Here is a 24,919-nt window from a genome sequence, read left to right on the forward strand (position 1 = left end):
CTCCCCCTGGCGTTGTCTCTCTCCCTGAGGTTGTCTCCTCTTGACGTTGTCCCTCCCCCTGAGGTTGTCTCCTCTTGACGTTGTCCCTCCCCCTGACGTTGTCTGTCCTCCACAGTTCCTGTTGATCTTCCGGAAAGCGGCGGCCGGAGAGCTGGTGGAGGAGAGCGGCCTCATGGCTCTGGCCAGGCTGTCTGAGATAGACGTCACCACTGAGGGAGTGATGGGGGCTAAGGACTTCTTCGAGGCTAAGGTACGAAAGGGTGCAGAATGACGGGGGGGGTATTTTTTGCTGTGTATTATATCCCAGGAGTGCTGGGCATAGAAATAAGGAAATACAGGTCACTGAAAAGCGCTGCCATTTAAGAATTGACCTGCATTAGATGGCCTCATTTACTTAATTTCTCTGACGGTGATGATGTGTGAGTGAACCTGTCTTGCGCCACAGCAGCCTCTAGTGGAGTAAAATGAGAGAGACCAATAGGATGGCCTTGTTTCAAAACTGTTGATTAGTATTATTACCTAATTGTCAGCTGTTGGTGCATATTATTCAGTCTAAAATAATATGATATAACTTTTAATGTTCATATCTACATTTTGATCCTATATGGTAATCATTTGGGGGTGACAGTCTGTATTGATATGTTCTATCTAACTTGTTGTAGATACAGGCTCTGTCATTGGGCAGTATTGATATGTTCTATCCAACTTGTTGTAGATACACGCTCTGTCATTGGTCAGTATTGATATGTTCTATCTAACGTGTTGTAGATACACGCTCTGTCATTGGGCAGTATTGATATGTTCTATCTAACTTGTTGTAGATACACGCTCTGTCATTGGGCAGTAAGTTTGAGGCTGAGATTCGGGAGGAGCAACAGGAACGAAGTAGACAGGAGCTGGACAGGAAACAAAGACGGGCTGCCTTCAAAGAGCTGCAGTCTGCCTTCTGCTGATAACACACACACACACACACACACACACACACACACACACACACACACACACTCTCTCTTTCGCATGCACACAAACTCACTTTCACTGGAAGGGAGAAACGATTCGCAGCACTCGTCATTTGCCGCAACACGTTCAGTGCTTTGTACTTGGGTGAGTGTTGTCATGGTGATACATGTCTTATGTTTAGGAACTGTGTGATCTAGACTTAAAACATAAACAAGACATGTACTCATCACCAACACCCCGAGTACAAAGCAGGACGGCAGACGATGGTGAATCGCGTATCGAAAACAAACTGAGTTTGCTGACAAATGACAAAAGTATTTAACACATTAAAAACAACAACAACGTTTTAGTCATTTGCGGGACTTGACGCTTGCTGACTTGCTGACCCCCTTCTCCAGCCCGTGTCACAAATGTAGTCATTCAATTCACCTATGTGCACAGATACAAAATAATATTTTATAGAATAGTGAAAGAGATTAATATTAATGTTATTACACTGTTTATCTGTATTGTTATTGTCATATTGCCAATCCTCACTGATTTTAAAACTTTTCACACCTTCTAAAGATGTTTTATATTTGCCATCAGTAATTGTATTGTTCAATGTTTGGAGATATTATAGTTTTGTGGAGCAATACATTGACCAATTTATGTGTGTAATTAAAAATACATTTTATAATTCCTGTGTATAAATAAAATTGTTTTCTTTTCACCCTTTTTTTCTGTTTACATTTTTTTAAATCACGATGTGAAGCAGTATTTTGATGAGTGTCATCTGTATTTGACAGAACATTGTAGGGTTTATCTATGTTACCTTGTATTGTATTCAGGCCATCATGTAATGTAGCAAATAATTTCTTATGATTGTTGTGAAATTAAAAATCAATGGGTTTATTGTATTTTTCCATAAATAAAATTATTATAATGATGTGTATGTGTGCTTTTTGAGCTGTGCCAGTTATTTATAAAAAAGAAATAAAAAAAAATCTTCAGATTTTATCCCTTTTTTCATCCAATTTGGTAGCCAATTGAACCCAACCTAGCATCCAATTATCCCCTGCCTATTGCATAGGATCCGCCGCACGACCCCGTGGCCGGCAGTCCCAGAGGAGGCCGCCAGGCAGACTAGCTGACTGGCTCCTCGAGCCCAGCACCGTTATTCCGGCACCCAGGGGGCGGTGTTGCGCGACGGATCCTTGTCCGGAAATACTCCTATACCCGCCCTCGGGAGCGGCCGCCCAATATGCCGCTCCCCGTATGTGCTCCAGCCATATCAGGATCTGGCGAGCTGGGATTCGAACCCAGTCCCCGGTGAGCTGTGCCAGTTATTTAGTTGTTTTGTTAAATTGCGATGCTTGTCAGCAAAATGTACATCAAGTAGGCTACTCCTCTTTACTGCACCTCATACTAGTCTCTTAACTGGAAAGAGGAGCACACTTCTGTGTTGTTTATCATAATATAGAAGTGTTAGTACTTGTCAGCTGTAAGTGTAGAAGCCATTTCACTGTTTTGATATTAGTTTAGTATAATTATTAGTTGTAGCTTATTATAGTATTTGATTATTGTATTTGCTTATAAGTGTCGTATATTTTCTACTATATATATCCTATTTTCTAGTGTTGTGCAATGGCTCTTGTAATCTGACCAGCCCTCGGACTTGGGGCCGTGGTGACATCACAGGGGACGGCCCTCATGGCCATCTGGATAAGGTGATAGGCTATGGCCTGTGACTGTATTTGCATATTGTTGATGAATAGGGTTGAGACCCAAGGGGGGGCCTCTTTACCAGCGGATCCCAGCAGAGGAGGACAGACACAAGGCTCTAGCTGTTGGTATACGTATACCCTGTTTTTGTAACTCTGATTAAATCGTCTTAAACTCAATAATTGTTCTTTGATTCATAACCAATAAGAAGTACGCCACATAAGTATCAGGAGTTATAGTTTCCATATGTTGTTTATTATTTTGGTCACTAGGGGGACTTCACACAGGTAGACCTCACTCATAGGTTATTTAGGTAGGGTGCTAATGGGGTTAGGATGTGCACCTGGTGGACATACGGTTTTACTCAGTCAGCTGCATGGATATGGAATTGTTTGCCTGATCTATTTGGAATAAACCAACAAAACGTGAGAATCCTTGTGGACAGTGAAACTTCTTTGCCAGGATGCATGATGCGTAAGATCTTTGTTCTGATGGTGCGCAGGGTATTGGCTTTATAGTTGCAAGTAGTTCGCAAATACAGTAAGATTCAACCACAACTTGAGCTGCAGTGCTGAGATCCGAGTTACAGACGGAGGCGTACTTACTCCCATTGTGCGTCATGTTTAGATATGGGCCATTCTACTGAATTAGTTCAAACTGCGGTCGCACAATGAAATAACTATTTAATAAAACAATTCAGAATTCAGACCTTAGATATTTACTAAGATTATGTTATGATCTATTTAAACACAAGACAGTAAATAGATAGTAATAAGCTAAATATATTTTTAAATCATCATTTATAGGGTACTTTCTATTGGGAAGTGGGCAGTGGCTGTCCCAACCCCTACATTTCAATCCATGAAAATAATACTTAAAACTATTTTGTCCTTATTTTCAACATTTTTTTTTTTTTTTTTTTACATTATTCAAAAAATGTTGTCCCACGATTTCATGTCACTACCGAAACACACATAGTTTTACCACAGGTTGAGGCTGGTTTTTCGCCACACGCATTTTTGACCATGAAGTGACACTGCATCCCTGTCCCTCGGCTGCATGGTGAGTAGTTACCTCTCATCATTTTTAAGTAAACGTGTTCCAAAGTCTGATAATCAGTATATACCATTAAGAATTGTCACTACTGAACACATTCTCTACAATGAAGTAAACTTTTGGGGGTTTAATGCAAAATATTGTGTTTTTATGTTATGTACAACTGTTCAAACATCTGTTTGCTAGCCATGTGCTTGTTAGCATTTTGTTTTGTTATGCTAGGAATTAACTCAAACAGTCACTACCGAAACAGATGGTAAAGTTGCATGATAGTGACATGATCATTTCTGTAGTGGTTTTATTTATCATAAACATTTGTTTGTTATATTCCTAATGTAAAGGGGAGCTGGTCTGCAACCGCTCAAAATGTATCCTCTCAAATGGTCATTGGTTCGCTGGGTGCAATATTGTTTTGCATTCAATGGGGAAGAAATTAAGTCAGATCAGAAATTAATTTGTCTCTCTCATAAAACTTGTTTAGAAAATATTCTTTATTTCATATAATGTACACTGTACAATCCATTGGAAATGTTACAAGATAAGATCTCCCAAAGTACAGGGCTGTGCCATTACAAATTCACTCCTCAATATTTCCATGTTGCTTTTTTGCACATGTATTTTCAATGAGTCTTCCCTCTTACATTACAGTAATGAATGAAATGGAAAACAAATATTTTATTATTTAAAAAATGTTTGCAAGCTTTTAAACTAGGCCTATCTAAGGTGTTCATTATAAAGACATAATTATATGAATATTTTGGCTAATGTTTGGTGCATATAATCATTAGACTTCAGTTAAGATTCATCACACATTAAAAACTGTAATTTACTAATCAGTCTGTAGTGAATCATCATGCGTAAGGCAGATCTGGTATTTCTGATTGGTCTCTTCCTGCAATACTATGTTCAACATTAGATACCTCCGTATAAGGTTAAAGACATCAAGGCTCCTCAACAGAACATCCATAGCAGCGTGATGACAGTGAATGTGAGCGACCTCTGGCTGTTGTCGGGTAGACATGTTCTACAGTTTTTTCTAGATGAGGAAGTCAAAGGAAGAAGTCTTCAATTCAATGGGTGAATGCCCTTTTACTGTATATGTATGGTTGCTTTAGCCAAGTACAAGTGTCTTTGAAACCTGCTACTTGTCCTCCCCCCATGCCTGCTCCTACACCGCCCCTGCTCCCCACACCCCTTCCCCCCCCCCATCCCTACCATACTGCCCCTTCACTTCCCTCCGCCCCTCCCTTACACTACATTCTGCCCCTCCCTATGTCCATCCCCTTTGCCCCTCCCCTCCCTCACTCTGTCCTGTCACTCCCATCCCCGTTGATCTGCACCACACACTCCTTATCGAGGGGCTCCTTGGAGTCGGCGGTGCCAAAGTGGTGCCGGCTCACCTCGTACCTCCCTCGCGCGTCCAGCCCCGTGGCGGGCACGAAGCAGCGGTCGAAATCTATCTCCTGGCGCAAGTAGGAGGTCCTCTTCTGGCAGACGTCGCCCGTGCCCTCTTGGGAGGCGGACAGGAAGACCACCAGCTCGAAGTGGGCCGGGCTGCCCTCGCGCAGAGCCGGATAGAGGGGGCTGTGGCGGTCCAGGGGGTGGTAGAAGGTGAGGGGGAAGATGAAGAAAGGGCAGGGGCGCGGGCCCAGCCGGTCCAGCTGGAAGTCCAGGTTGGTCTGATGCAGGGCTTGGCCCTCACGCTCCTCGTACAGCACGGCGCTCACACGCACGTCCACCAGGGGGCTGGAGAGCAGGTTGTTGGCGCGGAACATGAGGCCAGGCTGCCCCTGGTGTTGCCCCACCACGGCCTGGGGGCTGAACTGGATGGCTCCCGCACGCTTTTTGGGACGAGCGATCTTGGCCACGAACGCACCTGAAAAGGGAGGGAGGTAGAAGGCAAATGTCTTAGATCTATCAGTTAACTATGTCAACCTGGTTCCAAATGGAACTGGTGGTACTTGGTTGTAATTAATCAAGTATTTCATTGGTTATGACAGTGTTTATTACAATCTTAGTTCAGAGCCGTTAGCGTTAGCTAATAACTGCTCTAAACTGTGAAATCAAGTGGCAACCCCCAGATATTAATATCCAAAATGATATGGCAAATATATCGAAAAAAAGAGAAGCTAACAAGGGCAAAACATTTGGGATGGCTATAATAATTTCAGACTGTGAGAAAAGGGGGATCATTCTGTTCCCGTCCGTACCTGTGATGAAGGCCTCCAGCATGAGCCCCAGCAGCATCTGCACGGCCAGGAGGGCGATGGCGCTGGGACAGTCCCCGCTGGGGAACATGGTGCCGTAGCCGATGGTCAGCTGCGTCTCCAGCGAGAAGGAGAAGGCCGCCGTGAAGCTCGTGATGTACTTGACGCACACCACGTGGCCCTCGGGCGGCGCGTCGTGGTCCTCCACCGCCAGGTCCCCGTTGAGGTGCGCCAGCAGGTACCACAGGCAGGCGAACAGCAGCCAGTGGGCCAGGAAGGAGGCGCAGAAGGCCAGCAGGACCCAGCGCCAGCGCAGCGACACCACCGCCCCCCACAGGTCCTGCAGGGCCAGCAGCCAGCCCGCGGCGCGGGGCCAGAGGCCGGGGGGAGGCGGGGGCGAGCGCAGGGCGCAGTGGCCGTCCTTGGTTACCAGGCGCCGCCGGCGGGCCCCCGGGGGGGACAAGAGAGGGGAGGAGGAGGCGACCTTACCGTCCAACAGGTCGCCGCCGCTGTTGTTGGTCTTGTTGGATTTGGTCGTCATGGTTACGAGGAGAACGGACGGGGGCGAGGGCGGGGTCTCAGAGGTGGCTGGCTCAGAGATCAGGATGATGATGATGATGATCTGCAAGTATACGTGCAACAACTGCTAATGGGCCCATTGTGAGTTATAGATCTACGTACTTACATGTCTTATCTTCTAAGTAAAATGTACATAGCATACCAGAGAAAGACTAGTCAGACAGTTAAAAAAAAGACCCCCTTTTCCAAAGATTCTATTAATGTCAATATTGTTGCCAGGCTATTAGAGAAGTTGCCCAGTGGGGTATCTGTCTGTGTATTACAGCGCACATGCAGAGCAGGAATGTGTCTTTGATCTGTTCAGGGAATGGGACTCACTAATGGTAAGATTCCACTGGTAGGATTTCTCTCATCTTAGTCTTGTTTCATTAGTATGGATTATATATTAGTGGATCAAATGAGCAAAACCATACTCGCTGTTCTCATTTACCTACTACCAATGGGAGCTCTCTCTCACATCTCTATGAGTATATCACTATTCCATCCTGATCTCTGTCAGCATCAGTATCTGGAGGAGGATTTATATTTTACTCTAGTCGATAACTTAACTTAACTTAACGAAGACGCTAGCCACATCACATATAGCAAAATAGGAAATAAAATGTGTCTCTGCACGTACAGTAGGTAATATTGAGCCAAGACATTTTTTATTTCCCAGGCAAAATACACATACTTTGACCTAAATGGACATTTTTTAAATCATGGTGCACACACACACACACGCAACTGATAATGTACTCTATATTAGTTTAACATTTTTACGGTCTTATTGCTCATTACTGCCCATTTCTGTCATTGTCTTTTTTAAAACAATAGTTGCTTATATAGTGTTGTTTATTACATTGTACATTTTTAAATTACATTGTAAATTACACCAAGTACATCTTCTGTATGTGCGAATATACTTAGCAATAAAAATAATTCTGATTCTGATTCTGAATACCATTGTGTAGCCCCAGGATGTAATATATCAGCTAAAAATAAACTCTAAATGACTAATGTGGGTCTAACATAGAAAATGATGCGGCCACTTGATAAAAATACACTTCAATAAATATAAACATCAAAAGCCTCATAACGTATAATGAAGCAGAACAGCAGATCAGCTGTTTGAAATTAGCCCTCAAGTCGAGTCTAGACACACAAACAAGGACAGTCACACAGGAAGTTGTGGGAACTTCTTTGGAAGTTGTTTTGAATTTATTTCTATTCCCCAGCCCTGAAATGTGAACAAAACGTTAACATTTCTTTTAAAGGGTGGTGTAAACCTTCTATAGGTTAGGTCTCTGTATGAGACTATGCGTTGTAAGAAGTACTCCATTGTCTTGGGGTCGGGGCAATTATTTATCACTAGCCCAAGACTGCCAATGAGGCCGTCACATGAGGGGCATGCGCTGGACCAGAGCCTTGGGCAAAGCAGAGGAGTAGTAGTATAATGGAAACCATTGCAATCTCATTGTAATCATCAACAACTCCCATGTCTGCTGGTGGCCGTCCTTTCCCCCTGTGTGTCAAATAGCGGCAGCTATCAGATGATGAAAATAAATGGCAACTTGCTTGCAACTGCCTGCTTTGTGGATATGGACGAGTCTTTGGTGCTGCTGGGAAAGTTTGGGCTTGTGGGTGATAGCCCCCCCCAAGCTAGCTCAGTTTAGCCCACAATGACAATGATCATCTCCCCTCACTGTGATGAGAAGAACACGAAAGAGTTAACCATTCTCCCCGTGGTTAACACATTAGCTGTTGACTCATTACCAGAAATGTTACTGAATGTCTGTCTTATGTGTAAGAGAGGGACATGTGGTTTTCTCCTCTAACTTATATGTTGCCTTTTTTAAAAGACTCCACCATTGTGTGACTTCATCCTTAAGCATCTTTGATCGAAAGTCCTCTCAGACAGAAGCAGGTTTTTACAGTTTTGCTAGTATAGATATTGATAGAGCTCTTCAAACAAGTACTTCAAACAATCTTCTTCTAAACTGTTAGCCGCCTCAAACGTCTTTCTCTATTTCACATGCAACACAGTCTCATCCCGTCTTTCTCTCTCTGGAGTTGGGGCAAAATCCCAACCTGTTGACCAGGTTACTCACCGAGCAGAAGGGGCCAGGGATCGCCCTCTCTCTAGCCGTGCCCTTTTCACTTGGGTGCTGATCCCAGGGGCGGGCAGGGGGGGCAGGGGGGCCAGGGGTGGCGGCGAGTAAGTAAACCACCAAATCCTGGAGGAAGAAAGGAGAAAAGCGTCACCCCAGGAACTCTTCGTCGGCGTGGGAGCCGGACTGAGCCCCAGCGCTCTGCTCTTTCGATCTGCCAGCTCTAGCTCCCGGTCGAGGATGATTCGATTGGTCACATTACTCTGCATGTAGCCAATTAGTGTTCCCGGAAGGCGAAAAGGGGGGGGGGGGGGGTGGGGTGGCGGCGGGGTGACGGGGTGACGGGGGTGACGAGAGGCAAAGAACAACACCATGTCACAGTTCATTGAAAGAGCTAGTTGTTGGTTGAGTCCTGTGGTTGGTAGGAGTGAATGAGTATGGGGATAATGATAGAGAGAGGGGCTCTGAGAGGGAGAGAGAGGGAGAGGGACAGACAGTATGCCTTTGTGTGTGTGTGTGTGTGTGTGTGTGTGTGTGTGTGTGTGTGTGTGTGTGTGTGTGTGCGTGTGTGTCTGTCTGTCTGTCCTCTCTCCTGAAGTATGCACAACTGAGGAGAGAGGGAGAAACCAAGTCACCGTTGCAAAATAGAGAGTATGGTTATCACACCCACGCATATGTTATTTGTGTCTTTGACACCGCTATTTTCACTACCACTACTGTCCCTAAACCTCGATATAGACAGTGGTTTATTAACAGGGTTCTCACACCTTCTGTAACATCAAATAATTCAAGCACCTTTCAAGGACTTTCAAGACTCAATTCCCTCAAATTCAAGGACCCAGCACGGCATAGTTTGAGACAGACCTAGATGAGAATTGATACGATAGGAACTATCCGCTCACAGACAACAATTAAAAAGAGAGGCTTTGATTGATTGATTGATTATACTTTATTGTCCCCGAGGGGAAATTTGTCTTGGGCATGGTACTTTCATGCTTCAAGTGCAACAGAGACGATACATACAACATACAGTAGACAAAGTAAACAACAGGACAGCAACAAACATTGAGTGACATTGGCAGCAGTTTCCACCTGGACATGGCATCATTTGGTATAAATATATATTGCACATAACCCTTCAAGTGGTGTTTTCGAATATTGCACATGGCCCTTCAAGTGGTGTCTAAGATAAAGTGCAGGTGCTGGTGATCATGTCCTAATCATCGTTTCTGCTTGAGTGAATTTATTAGTTTAATGGAGAATGGGACAAATGATAGTTTTAAGAGCTTATAATTACATCTTGGCATGCGAAGCCTTCTACCTAGGGGGAGAACTTCGTATTCTGTGCAGAGCGGATGTTGGGGGTCTGCGATTATCTTGTTAGCCTTGTCCAGGACAGCTTTTTCATATAATTTATTTAGGATCACAGTCTCTTTCACCTACAATTTTCATAGCTGTTTTGTGAATGCTGACTAGTGTGTTTTTTTGTTGTACAGTTAAGTTGCCAAACCACACAATTATTCCATATCTGATTACACTTTCAACAATGGACTGATAGAAAATTCTCATGATCTGCTTTCTCACCCCATAAAGTCTGAGTCGCCTCAGGTGATAAAGCCTCTGCTGTAGTTTGAATGTGTGAACACTAGATGGTCTCTTGCCTTCTCTACCACAGCGCAGCAAAACAATATATTATGAAATATGTGTAAAGTGATCTATTTTCAAAAACCTTTAAGACCTTGATCTTTTTTTCTCAAATTCACAAACTTTCAAGGATTTCAAGGACCCATGGGAACCCTGTATTAACTTTTACTCTCCTTCAGAGTCGTGTATGTTCCATGTTGCCATGACATGTGATTTCAGATGCGGGATGTTCTTTCTCCTCTATTTTTACCCTCACTATACAATGTTTCTTTGTTGCTGGTGGAGGTAAAGGGAGCGATATGACTTAGGCCTAGCCTACACGATGACAAAACGCAGACTAAATGCAATTTCGATCTCTGGCCACACAAGCGTTTTCTCATTGTCGCGCAAAATAATCTCTGGCCACATGGAACCGCATATTCAGGTACACTGGGCATTTGCCTACTGATAGACCCACAAAATGGTTCAAATAGAATTGAGACAGTACCGTAAAATAATAGAAATTCAGACATTTTCATTCATTCGGTAGTATTGTCAACTCCCGATCAATCTCCTCTCCACTTACATCACGTCTGCCTCCAAGATATGGCATGTATACGTTATTCATCTGTGTCAATTTAGGTTGTATAAAAAGAGCTGATGCATAATAAACTTTATGATAATTGTTGATTGTTGAAGTGCCTCTTGCTAAGATGTTTCTAAGACGATAAATAATATCACAGCACTGGTTTATCAAGTGTAGGCTATTTATAGCACAAGACTTGCACTGAATGGTTGGGTCGCACTCGCACACAATGCGCACATATCAATCAATCAAACTTGATTTATACAGCATATGGATGTTACGTGCCTAATGTAACCTTTGATGCGCACACTTGTTGTAACTTGCCTGCTTTCATAATCTTATTTATATAGCACAAGGCATGCATTGACTGTAACCTCAAGTGCTGAACAGTATTAACACTAGGAAAGCTGTGAGGTGTCATCGGGCACCAGTGAGTACAAAAAAAATCTACCTTTGCACTCGATCAAATGTCAGGACCCTCCTTTCATGACTTTTCCTAGATATGTGCGGTCTACCACCCAGCATCTTTACATTTTCAAAATCGAGTTAGTACTATAAAGCGATTTTGCAGTATTTCTGTGTGTGTCTGTGTATTTGCCTTGGAATTCGGCTGCAATTCAAATCAGCAGAGGTAGCAAGGGGACACACACTGTGCTCAAACTTCAGGCTTTAGTGCTGAATTAGATATAGTGGATAAGACTGATAAGTATGTTACATAATGTGTTTATATAAAGGCTATATATAGCAATAGGGATACATAAGATACATGTATGTATATGTACAGACAGTTATGAAAATGATAAACTGTACAGTTGTCTCCCAACCTATTCAGATTTGTTGGAGCAGGCCTGGCCATGGGACAGTCAGCATCCCCAACACACGGTTGCTGGCTTGGTGCATGTGCCACAGACATCGTCCACATGACTGGCAGATGTTAGTAGCTTTGTTCCCACGACATATGGCGCCTTGACACTTTTTTAATTATAATTTAATTATATATAATTTTGCCATTTTTTCTTTTCACATGTGGGGACAGAGGTGTGCGAGGAGTTTCGAGCTGCAGTCGCCTTCTCGCTGCTGGTGTAGAAGGAAGCCTTGTCATTACCAGTGGCTCACACAGCTCCCCTGCCAGTTTATGAAGTGAATTTATGAATTTCTTCCTGCTTATCCTGACGCCCATGCACTGGCTGTACATAATGCGTGCATTAATTGAAGCCATGTCCAAAATGTTGTAAAACACAGCTACAGGCCAACGGCGGGTCCCTCCTTTTACTGTGTGTTTTTGTCATCAAAGCGTAGATAGTGCGTGATATCTCGGAACTTCTCTTATTCTCAATGATCTCTTTTTGATCGTTTCCGATCACCACACAAAGGATGCCAATTCATCCAACAAGCCCTTCAAACCATCCCCCACCAGAACGGTTGTACTCAGTTGTACTCAACTCTCTCAACTCTCGCAGCAGTAGTAATGAAAGTCATTGCAGTAGCCTACATTTGATTATGTAATCATCAACGAATATTATATAACGAACGGATATTTATAATAGACCTACAGTATATAATGTATTTATTACTATTATTTGTTTTATTATAATAATCAACCATCATTCATTAGTAGCCTAATGAAAACTCCTGCAGTCCGGATCAATCTCCTCTCCACTTTACCGTGCATGCACGCGCTCCTGTGAGATCATTCAAGTTTCAAGTATTTGTCATTATACCAAATACAATTATATAATGTAATCAAAATAAAAATAATTAACATATTCAGCCATTCCATTTAATAACATATAATATAGCAGTTGCAGGGGCTGACAGGCTGACGTTACCGGCGAATTTCACGACAAATAAACAGACTTTATCACTGTGAAGCTCATAATTATGATAACACAATATTGCAATTACTTACTTACTTACGCCTATCGCTCCATTTGGAGGAGCATAGGCCGTCGACAACAGTTCGCCAGGGTCCTCTGTCTTGTGCTTTGCTTTCCAGCTGTTTCCATGTTAGTCCACTCTGTGTGATGTCTGTCTCCAAGTCCCTGCGCCAGGTGTTCTTGGGCCGGCCTCTCTTCCTTTTGCCTTGGGGGTTCCATCTAAGGGCCTCTCTGGTGGTGCTGGTGTTTGGTTTGCGTAGTGTGTGGCCGATCCATCCCCACCTTCTTCTCTTGATTTGTTCTTCCACTGGTTGTTCGCCCGTTCTCTGCCAGAGATCGTTGTTACTGATGGTATCTGGCCAGTGGATGTTCAGGATCCGCCTCAGGCATCTGTTGATGAATGACTGCACTCTAGTCATTGTGATCTTGGTTGTCCTCCACGTCTCTGATCCGTATAGGAGTACTGGCTTGATGTTGGATTTGAAGAGTCTGATCTTTGTCCACTGACTGATTACCTTGGAGCTCCAGATGTTCTTTAGTTGGATGTATGAGGCCCTTGCCTTGCTGATTCTTGCTCTGACATCTGCCTCCGTGCCACCCTTCTTGTCTATGATGCTACCTAGGTAGGTGAAGGATTCTACTTCCTCGAGTGCTGTTCCCTCCAGGTTTACTGGGTCTTTGTTGTTTGTGTTGATCTTTAGTATTTTGGTCTTTGCTTGGTGGATGTTGAGGCAACAATATTGCAATATTTATTACTATTCTTTTTTAATAATGATAATCAACTTTCATTCATTAGTAAAGCTCCCGCAGTCACAATCAATCTCCTCTCGATATATATCATTTCATTTGTAGTTTGTTTTCAGCTGACTCAAGCTTCATATCAGATTGTGCTAATAATTTCCCCACTTCTCTGCTTCTCTGCGCATAGGAACTTTATATGCATTTTTAGAGGTAGCCTAGTGATCTTGTCATTTTCTCTTCTTGTGTGACATCGCCATCCAGCGATTTTTGTGCGTCAGTTCACACTCTCCCATTGTGAAGAGTGGTCGTGTGATTCGACACCTCGTCGCGCTAAAAGTAGGTAAAAAAAACGTCGCTGTCCTAGTGTTAAGTAAACCACAATACATTTGTGCGTGTCTGCGTCATCGCTATCGGAAAACGCACCCAATCGCCGACCACACGACTCTGAAAACGTGTAGCCGTGTAGCCGCGTAGCCGTAAGGTGCAAACGATATCAGATCATCGCCTTTTCAGTCAAATCCAGCGCCGTGTAGCCTATGCCTTAGTCAAAGCTCAAGTCAAAGGTCAAAGGTTAAGTCAAAGGTCAGTGTAGGGTTTCTGGTGTGTCCTATATCATATGTGTATTCACACTTAATAATTCACTGTGCGCTCAGACATGCGCAGGGATGCGGCACCAGATCGGTCCTCACTCATACCCCTTTTCCACCAATGCGAACGTAGTTCTAGTTCTGGTACTAGTGCCGGTTCACAGTTGTTCAACTTGCAAACCTTCTAGGAACTGGTTTGCATTTCCATGGGCCGGTTTGCTTTACAGAACCACTGTCATTACGTCACTGTATACGTCGTATCTCTTTCCCAGCAATGCACCAACTTCAGCCAAACAACAATAGACAAAAAACAACAATATTTATGCGTATTTGTGCTGCTTGTCGTGATTGTTATAGATGGTGATTACATTTCAAGAAGAAAGTTAATTATCTAACACGTTTTGATTATTATTAAGCCTGAATGTAAGATGTTAATGTTAGCCTTTGTTGTAAGCTAGCTCGCTAGATCGATATAGCTAGCTATCTAGTATCGACTATGCTGGTATTGATCACATTGCAGTTAACCAGATCTTATCCACCTCATTTTTCTGGTTTTCTGCTCGAAATGACATGCCCACAGTGAATATAGAATATCTCCACAATCACAAGGGCCTTCATAATGATCTTGTTATCAAATGAAAGCTAACACCTGTGGGGTGGCTGTAGAAGTGTCAGAATCAAAATCTATGTTACTGTGTCAGAGTAAATAGAGCTAGAACATTATAAAACATCTCAAATTCAGTCTCCGCCTAAAAAAACAACAGCTTTTACAGTGAATATCACCTTGGAAACCTGATGACGAAGCCCAAATCATCTAGGAATCAGTACTCCAGGGTCTTATTAGTACTTGTGCCAAAGTCGATGCTAGTAATGTGAGCAAATGCAACTTTGTACCTGTTTTAGTACAGGTATGTTTAGGCGGACACCTACTGTATATGTTTAGGCCATTTGGAGATATGTTGGCACCATCTTTGACCTTAGACCTTTCTCATGTATCAGATTTTTTCTTTTTTGGGGGGGTTGGCCGACCAATGGTATGGAAATTCGGCGTTGAAACCGGACATGACACATTCTCCAGTTGGAGAAAACTGGATGTGACTTAGGCCGTGTTTACCGTCTCGGGGAAAAAATGGTGGCATCGTATAGCATGCAAAGTTGTGAAAAAAAATTGATATCGATGAAGAGAATTGATCGAGGTAAACTCTTTATATCACTTCGGATCCACCTGTGGGCCCGTTAGCTCCTACTGTCTGTTTGTCCTGTTGCGTCTGCCGTAGCTGCTTTTCCGGGTTCAGAGCACCGCTGGCGTCCGCATTGCGACTGCCGCTTCTGTTTCTCTGTCCTGTCTTTTTGTGTCCTGTCTTTAAGTGTCTATAGTTTCTTGTTTTCAACGTCTACCTTGTTTTGTGTGCCCGCCTTCCCTCAAAAGTTTTCCCAGTATTTTTACTTTATTTTTATATATTTTTTTCACCGACCTTCGCTGCTTTCCCCCCCCGCCATCTCCCGCCTCTCACTGCCTCCACTACCGGACTACAGTATTCACCGCCACCACTAACCCCATCACTGGATCACTAACTCCCACTGGATTCACACTTCTCGACACCATCGTTCCTGTCCCCCGGCTCTGTGTGTTGCTGACCGACCCGCTGCGTGCCGCTCTCAGACATCGCTAGCCTGGCCGTGCTGTGCTACTACCCTCGTCCTGGGAGGTAGCCACCACTCCCTCGCCAGTTTGGATTTGCCATCTCCGCAGGTGAGTGAGTGTCAGTCCTTCCCAACCTTCACTCACTACTGCGGGATTTGGTCGCTGGCATGGCACGGCTAGGCTGGCCGGCCGCGCGGGTTCAGTCCCAAGCTAGCAATACAAATGACATCAACAACAACAACACCACGCTGCCACTCTGGTTCACTGCCATGTTTACACAACTCACTGCCCACCAACTACTAGTCACCCCCAACCTATCCACTGAACTACTCCCACCTGTACTCTGGTTTCATCTCCAACTTGGACTCACCCTCCTGCTGCTCCTATCGTTTTGCCCTGGACTCCCGCCCATCTCACCTACCCCCCACCTCCCTCTGCCCTTCTCTCGTCTCACCTATACTGCCACTGACCTTCACTCACTGAACCATAACCATCGCCTCACTGCTGCTGCTGCCACCGCCGCCACCAAGGCAGGCATTCTCCGCCGCCGCCGCTACATCCACCGAGGCTCCCAGCAACATCGACACCGGACTCTACACCACCCTGAAGGCACAAACATCCCCTCATTCTGGACTAACTCTCGCTCACCTGTCATCACCACACACCGCACCGCTGACCCCTCAAAACTCCGCTCTCTCCCCCCTGCTCCCCCATCCATCTCCCTTGCACTGTTGAACACTCGCTCTCTCTCCAACAAATCCCCTGTCATATCTGAACTGATACTGGACAACAACCTGGACATACTTCTCCTCACTGAAACCTGGCAACAACCCTCAGACTACTACTCACTCAACCAGGCCACCCCCCCTAATTACACCTACATCGCTAAACCCAGCCTCTCTAAGCGAGGGGGTGGTCTCGCTGCTCTTCACAAACACACCCTAACTGTCACTGTACTGGACCTCAACCTCCCACCCATGTCATCCTTCGAATACCTCGCCTTTTCACTCCCCAACTCCATAACTGCACTCCTACTCTACCGCCCACCGAAGCCACACCCCTCTTTTCTGTCTGATCTCTCTGAACTCCTGCTGCACGCCTCCTCTCAAACACCCGCTCCCGTGACCACATCACTCCTGTCCTCCACTCTCTCCACTGGCTCCCCATCAAAGAACGTATCCAATTCAAAGTCCTCATCCTCACATACAAAGCCCTCCATAGCCTTGCCCCCCCTTACCTGACTGACCTCCTTCTCCCCCACCGCCCTACCCGTACCCTCCGATCCTCATCCATTGTTCCCCTCACTGTCCCACCCTCAAAACTCAAAGGCTTCGGTCACCGTGCCTTTTCACGAGCTGCACCCCGCCTCTGGAACTCTCTCCCTCAACCACTCAGAGACTCACCCTCACTCCTCACTTTTAAATCCCACCTCAAAACCTACCTGTTCTCCCATGCCTACAGCCTCCCCTACCCCTAGCCACCTCCCCTGTCCCTACCACCCCCCCCCCCCCCCCTCCCCCCTCCCCGTTCGCTGACTCTGTGTTCCAGGTGTCCATGTTGCTTGTTGTTTTTGTGTTTTCCGTATCTCCTATATTGTCAGCGTCTTTGAGCCTCGGAAAAGCGCTACATACATTTAATGAATTATTATTATTATTATTATTATTATTATTATTAAACAAATCTAATACATTAATGATAGACTGATTTCTTGCTCTTGGTTGGTCATGATAATCCCGCCCCTAGCCCCTGACCTAAGCGAGTTCTTTGCTGTAGACCAGCCGAGTGTTGGGGCCACTCTGAGACCAGTTGTCCTGGCTGAGAGCCGGTTCTTTTGCTGTCGAAATGCAAAGAAGTGGGTTGAGATTAGCCACTGGCTCCGAACCAGCCCTCAAACTGCCTTGGTGGAAAACAAAGCGTATCAGACTACCTAAACATCATGCTTAACACTGCACTTCAGGGTTTTGTTATTATTGAATTTATTGGGAATTTGTCCGTTTTTTCCCAATAATAATGAGTTTTACCTCTGCCTCTGTAACCCTCATTCTCTCTCATTAGTCTGAAGAGAGAGAGAGAGAGAAAGAAAAAGGGAGGGAGAGGATGGGGGGCACTTCAGCAAAGTATCCCATCTCTCTCTCTCTCTCCCTCCCCCCCTCTCTCTGTGTCTCTGTCAACCAGGCCTGGCCCTAAGACTTTGGAGGCCCTAAACAAGATTTTAATTGTGCCCCCCCCCCCCCCCTCCCCCCGCCACGTTTTGTCAAGGGTGGGTAGAGGAGGTTTTGATTGACAGGTGGTAGCTTGTGCTAAATCAACACTTTTTTTCAAGTGTGGCCCCCTCTAGCGGTAAGCCAGCGGCCGGGCCTACTGTCAACCATGCCAGTACAGTATCACAACGTAAGTTTGTTTACAAGCCATGAATCACTTAAGCAGTAGTCTATGGAAGACGACACAGCGAATCCAATTGACAAAAAGTAATTATTTAGTGATCCTGAAACTGTTGTTTGTTATATCGAATTCAACACATAGGGCCGGTTTCACAGACAAGGCTTAAGTCTAGTCCCGGACTAAATCACACTTTCAATGTAAAATCTCCATTGAAGATGCTTTTTAGTCTAGGATTAGGCTTAAGCCTTGTCTGTGAAACCGGCCCTTAAACTTCCGTAATGAGCAAAAAAAAACTGAAAACGCATTTTCTTTTTTTAGAAATAAGCTTTTTGGTCATTTGCGCGATTTGAGAATTGCCACTTTTTTTTTCTTCACTTTTTCACCAGACTGTGTCACATATTTGATAAGCTACAATAATATATTTGCAATACAAAATGGGGCTGCGTTGTGTAAATATAACCACTAGGGGGCCACATTCCCACTTCTTGTAGAGTGGCCAGTGGTGTTATCACTAAGTTATGGACAGAGTTACTGTATGAAGGGCTGACTCAGACAGTATGCTGTGTATGCTGTGAATCCTCAATGTTCAGATGCCCATAAATCTCCTCCTCCAACTCCCTCTTGTCAACCGCGGTTTGGCTTATGTGAGGGTTAGAAAGTGAATTCCCCATTCTGACGCAGAGTAACAGTGATACTGTAACCTCATGGCTGTCGCACAGTTTTCACATGAAGGTTTGGGGAAGACAGGTATATAACAATACATCCATCAACCATCTGAACAGAACTTGGATTTGTTGAGAAGTGATTGGGAACAAAGTTGTTGAGAAATTATTGGGAACTAAGTTGTTGAGAAATGATTGGGCTTTTGATTCCACACTTGGAGGATGTTGGCTGAACGTTGTAGTTCAGGCGAGGATGAGAGTGTACTGGATTGTAAATGTTTAAATGTGTAGCCTATATTACCAAGTGAGCATGCCAGTGCTTATATTGCACACTCAGTGACAAAATAAACTGAATAGCCCGATGGAAATAAAAGCAAGGCAAGACAAGTTTATTTGTATAGCACATTTCATACAACAGGGGCAATTCAAAGTGCTTTACATACCATAAAAAAAGGAGAATAGTAAACAGATTAAAAAGTAAAATGATAAGAATATATATATATAAACATTTAATAAGATGAAATAATGTGTTTAATAAAACTTGATTTAATAGAGCAAACTCTGTGTGGACTGTAAAACAAGGTAAATCTTACTAGCTACTCTCCTCCCTGTGCCTCATAGTGGAAAGCATGCTGTGTGTGTGTGTGTGTGTGTGTGTGTGTGTGTGTGTGTGCGTGTGTCTGTGTGTGTGCTCAAGTTTCACCTTCTTCATTATTTAGACAGGCGAGATCTCCTCCAGCACCTCTGGGTTTCTCTCGCTCCCCTCAGCTTCACACACACCTGCTGAGAGGGTGAGAGACAGGACTGCACACACACACACGCACACACACACACACACACACACACACACACACACACACACACACACCTGCTGAGAGGGTGAGAGACAGGACTGCTCTGGAGGGGGGGGGGGGGGGGGGTTCTCTCTAAACCAGGCCACTGAGACGACCCCCCCCCCCCACACACACACGCACACACACACACACACACACACACACACACACAGCACAGCTGATGAAAGATGAAAGGGTTAGCAGCAATATAGAGAAAGAAACCTTTTAAAGCGACAACGTGAGAGACGAGGGAGTGGGAAACAAGAAGAGAAAGCGCTAGAGTGAGCAGCCAGAGAATAAAAATCTGCGAGAGTGACAGACACAACGGGCGAGAGTGACAGACACAAACAGACTGACTGCTTCTTTTTCTCCCTTATCGCAAACCCTTCATATTTACCCCCAGGCACCTCTCCGACGAGACTATGAGAACACTCACACAGGGGTCTCAATGTAATGTAGGCTACCTGTTGCTTTGGTAATAATGAAATGGGGGAAATAGGGCATCTCATCATAAGCCAACAATAAACCCTGTCTGTCTGGGTCTGCAACCAGCTGAAGCCCAGCTAAAGACACCCCAGGCACATCCACGTCCATACTGTTCCAGAAATAGGAATCGTGTGTCCAGCCTCAACAAAGCGGTGATATAGAAATGGGAACAGTCTTACAGGCAGGACTGGAAATAGGAACAGCCACACAGGCACTTTGTGACGTTAGAATTATAAGGTTCTATCTCCATTTTTGTCAGAATTGAGTTTTTTACATAATCTGATCCATTAGGTGTTTATTAATGCCTGTGTGGTGTTATTTTTAAAATGTTGACATTTTTGAGTTAGTAATTAATAAAATACAAAGGTTCCATCTCACAAAACATAATGGAATGTAAAAACTTTGACGCTCAATATCTCTTAATATCTCTACCCTAAACGGAGATAGAACCGTATAATTCTAAGCTCACGACTTATCTGCATAGTGACTGGTCTTGTCGGAAATATGTGTCGTCGTTATCATAACAATAGATCAGGAGTGTGTTTTATAGCAGGGCAGTGTTGCACCAAAGACAACATTGACTTACAGTAAGATGATGATGTATGATGTAATAAAAGCGATTCTGATTCTGATTCTGATTGAGGAAGTTTGTCTTTCTCTAACCCTAACACCTATAGTATCTCTCTATTTTTTTAACTGCTGCTTTGTTTTGTCCGTGTGAGTGTTTCTTTTAGTTTTTTATTGGTTTTTCACAAGTTGACATCATTATCCCAACCCTCCCCATTTCCCTCCTTCCCTGATCCTCCTGACCCTCCCCCCTTGTCCATATTAGTTACAAATTTCCATCCAAATAATTGTGCATTGCTTTAGTCTAACTAAGGAGTACAAAAGAAGTACATCCAATAAAGAAAAGAAAAGTAAAGAATAAAATAATATAAATAAATTCATCCCTCAAAAAGAGAGAGGGGGGGGGGTATGTGGTTCCGCTGCCTTACTCCAATACTAGTATTCTAGTAATCTGAATTGAGTGGTACTTAGTATCTTACTTAGATACTAAGCTCTCATAGTATTCTAAGAATGGGTCCCCGATTTTTCTATCAAGTCTATTAATCTATTAATCTATGTACATACTATATACACATATATATATATATATATATATAATATATATATACTGTACATATACACGTATATGCAACGGGGCAGGGGCAGACCTAGAGCCTGTCAACTACCCCCGGCTTCTAAGCGGATACTGTGGAGGAGCCAACCAGGCAATACCCAGAGGCCAGGAACAGTACAAAAGAAAGCTTTATTTGAGTAAATAGTAAGAGTTGGCAAAAGAGTCTTTAAAAACAACAATGAGTCCAATGGGGTAGGATAATCCAATAAGATCTTGACCCGGGCACCGCCCAGGGTAAACTCCCAGCACTCCCTGCACCCCGTCGTCTTTGGGGAGGTCCGGCACGTCCCACGGCCCAGTGTGGCTCCAATAATTCCGCTGAGGACAGGAGAGAGTGACTCAGCAGGTGGTACACACAGGGTGATAGACAATCCCACAGTTCATCAACTAACTCCAAGCTAAGCTAGACAATAGTGTTAGCCTAACAATAGGGTTATCTCCAAAATAACAAAACACAACCCGAACCTCCAAAACGACTTAGACCCAAAACAACACAACTGCCACTAAGATAGAGAGAAATAATAATAACCAATATAGATAGGGAGCCTGCCACTCTAGCTCTTTTAAATAAACCGTTACACTCAAACAAAACAAATGAAAACACTAAGCAAAACAAGATAACCGTTCACAAAGAAAACACTGGAGAGGCTAACCCTAGATTACTACGTCTGCGTTTACGTCGGAACGAGGCGAGCTAATAGTCGGAATTCTCCTTCAGGCAACAGCGGAACTACAGTGGGCCACAGGCCACGACAGGGGGTCGTTAATGTCGGTAAGGTTCACTCAACTTTGGGAAGGGCGCTGGCTGCATCCTCCCAAGTTTCCCCAACAGGCCTCTGGAATCGCAGCCCACGGTGCTCGGATACGGACAGCTCCGTTGGCGGCCGGTCGTCTCTCCATCGCTGTAGGGGAGAGGAACGCCACACGTCACTGCGTGCAACTGGCCACGGGAACCCACCAGGATATATGCATGCAACGAGAGTATAGAGAAGGGCACTTAGTTCTGGGAAGTGTGTTTTGCTTTACACCCTCCCGTATCCCCAATCAGGCGTTCTCTCGTTTCAACGTTGCGGGTCCCGTTGGTTTCCCAGAAAATGACATGTCCTTGTTTCGTTGCTGTCTCTTCTGCCACCCTTGGTTAGTGCACACACAGAACCTTCTATTTTGTATTCTGTTTCCCTCCTGTCTGTAGAAGTGCACCATTTCTGTTGTTGTTGCTACTCCTCTCCTGTACACACCTGCAGTGGCGGACTCAGGCTGTTTGAAGGGCAGGGGCGAAAAGAAAAAAAGGGCACCTACTGCACAACATGGGACTCCAAGTTTAGACCATTGGAAGGGCAGCCAATAGGGCACATCCTCTAATTTTGCCACTCAAAAGGGCACTTTAGTGCGACGTTTTTCAACTGTGGGGGCACTTGGTCAAATTTAGACCATTGGAGGGGCACCAATAGGGCACATCCTCTAATTTTCGCCTCTCAAAAGGGCATTTTTGCCACTCTAAAGGGCATTTTTGCCACTCTAAAGGGCACTTAAGAGAGACGTTTTTCAACCGTGGGGGCACCAGGAGGGGCGGTCGCCCCCCCTGCCCCCCCCTTGAGTCCGCCAGTGCACACCTGGTGCTAGTTAGCATTGTACAGCGAGACAGGAAGTGACAACTCGACGATAACCTGACGGATACCAGTCCCCATAATGTGTTATGGAAGGAGGGAAGCTCACATCCGCTGATCTTCTTAGCTGTCCACACTAATAATGCCATGATGTTTATCCAGACCCCCCCCACTGGTATGGAATGTAGCTCATATGGCGAGCGTGTGTGTGCTTTTATACCACCCTCTGGTAACATCATGGACATGTTGAATATACGTACAGCATACTGAATATACTGAATACAATTTGGTATGCTGCTGCTCATGTCTCCTTTTGTGAGTTTCTGCATTGATTTCGAACGAGTATGGCCAATATCAAAATGCCTGTGTGTGTGTGTGTGTGTGTGTGTTCAGACAGGCAGGTCATTGTGTTTGCCCTGGTCACACTCTGGGCCTCGTCCGCCCAATAAAACCCTGCTGATGACAAGCAGGGCACCGGACACTGTGACTCATCCCTGGACGAGCTCTAGACGGTGAAATAAATAAACAGGCTCTGACCATGTCACACCGCGCATGGCGTGTGTGTGTGTGTGTGCGTGCATGCATGCGTGTAAATGGACTGCACTTATATAGCGCCTTTATCCAAAGCGCTTTACAACGGCCTCTCATTCACCCATTCACACACACTTTCACACACCAATGGCGGCAAGCTACCATGCAAGGAAGGCGCCGGCCGGCCCGCTCACTGGGAGCAATTTGGGGTTCAGTGTCTTGCCCAAGGACACTTCGACCGGGGCTTGAACCGCCGATCTGCCGACCTTGCAATCATTAGACGGCGGCTCTACCTTCTGCGCCACAGCCGCCCCGTGTGTGTGTGTGTGCAGAGATGGGCAATAAAATATACAATACAAGATATATATATATATTTTTTTTTTAACCTTTATTTTACCAGGCAAGACAATTAAGAACAACATTCTTATTTACAATGCCGGCCTGCCTCATAAGGGGAAAGGGGAGTAGGGCTGAAAGATAAAACATGTTAAAAACAAAGCACTTAAAACCACAATTAAATCGACAATTAAATGAGATGCCACAAAACAACAATAAGCATTAAACACAGGCATGTAACACAAACAATACAACAAAAGCACTAACGGACATTAAGACTAGAATACAACAGTAAGCACAAAATGCAGACAGGCAACACAAAACAATAGAATACAACCAAACGCACTGGGACACAGCCAAGCAAACACAACAATACAGCAATAAGCACTGATACACAGTCAGGAAAAAGACAATAATACAACAATAAGCTAAAATACCCCAAAGACCAATCTATCAAAATGAACTAGGAATACTGGTGGAAACTCTTTTTGAATAAATAGAATTCAGTAAGATTCATCCCCGTAATAATGAATAGATTTATTATTAAAAAGGGCCTTTGTCAAACTCAAGGACACTGTACAAAAAAATAAAAATAAAAGGAGACGCAGGACAATAAACGCCAAAAAGAAACACAACAAACAAAAAGGCAGCTATGGGGGATAGATTTAGTCGGGATCCATGCCATGCTGTATGAAGGCCAGTCTGAACAGATGCATCTTGAGTCTGGTCTCGAATGTGTTGAGAGTATCAGAGCATTGGATGGCTGGTGGAAGGGTGTTCCACAGCTTGGATGGCTGGTGGAAGGGTGTTCCACAGCTTGGATGGCTGGTGGAAGGGTGGGTGTTCCACAGCTTGGATGGTTGGTGCAAGGGTGTTCCACAGCTTGGATGGCTGGTGGAAGGGTGTTCCACAGCTTGGATGGCTGGTGGAAGGGTGTTCCACAGCTTGGATGGCTGGTGGAAGGGTGTTCAACAGCTTGGATGGCTGGTGGAAGGTTGTTCCACAGCTTGGATGGTTGGTGGAAGGGTGTTCCACAGCTTAGATGGCTGGTGGAAGGGTGTTCCACAGCTTGGGTGCAGCAACAGAAAAGGCACGGTCGCCAAGTGTGCGGGTATGACGAGGAGATCAGCATCGGAGGATTGGAGACCTCGTGCAGGGGTGTAGGGTTGGAGTAGGTCAGTTAGTTAGGCAGGAGCCAGTGAAGTTGTTGCAGGGTGGGGGTGATGTGCTCCCAAGGTGTAGTGCGG

General features: G+C 44.7%; 2 protein-coding genes across 2 annotated transcripts in view; one reads left to right on the forward strand and one right to left on the reverse strand.

Annotated features, from left to right (window-relative positions):
• efhd1 (EF-hand domain family, member D1) overlaps positions 1-953 on the forward strand; it is a gene marked incomplete at both ends in the record, with an annotated part of 7,677 nt that extends 6,724 nt beyond the window's left edge. Inside the window, 2 exons of the mRNA XM_080548839.1 lie at positions 116-250; positions 822-953. Coding sequence (XP_080404965.1) covers positions 116-250; positions 822-953 — 267 coding nt within the window. The remainder of the gene's footprint in view (positions 1-115; positions 251-821) is intronic.
• A 4,068-nt stretch (positions 954-5,021) lies between these two features.
• kcnj13 (potassium inwardly rectifying channel subfamily J member 13) lies at positions 5,022-6,468 on the reverse strand (the record flags this gene model as incomplete). Its single annotated transcript, XM_080549038.1, has 2 exons — positions 5,022-5,596; positions 5,931-6,468. The coding sequence occupies 2 exons, from the start codon at positions 6,466-6,468 to the stop codon at positions 5,022-5,024; spliced, it is 1,113 nt and encodes a 370-aa protein (XP_080405164.1).
• Positions 6,469-24,919: the final 18,451 nt, after the last annotated feature.

The sequence above is a fragment of the Nansenia antarctica genome (genome assembly GCF_963989245.1).
Source record: "Nansenia antarctica genome assembly, chromosome: 19".
NCBI lineage: Eukaryota > Metazoa > Chordata > Actinopteri > Argentiniformes > Microstomatidae > Nansenia > Nansenia antarctica.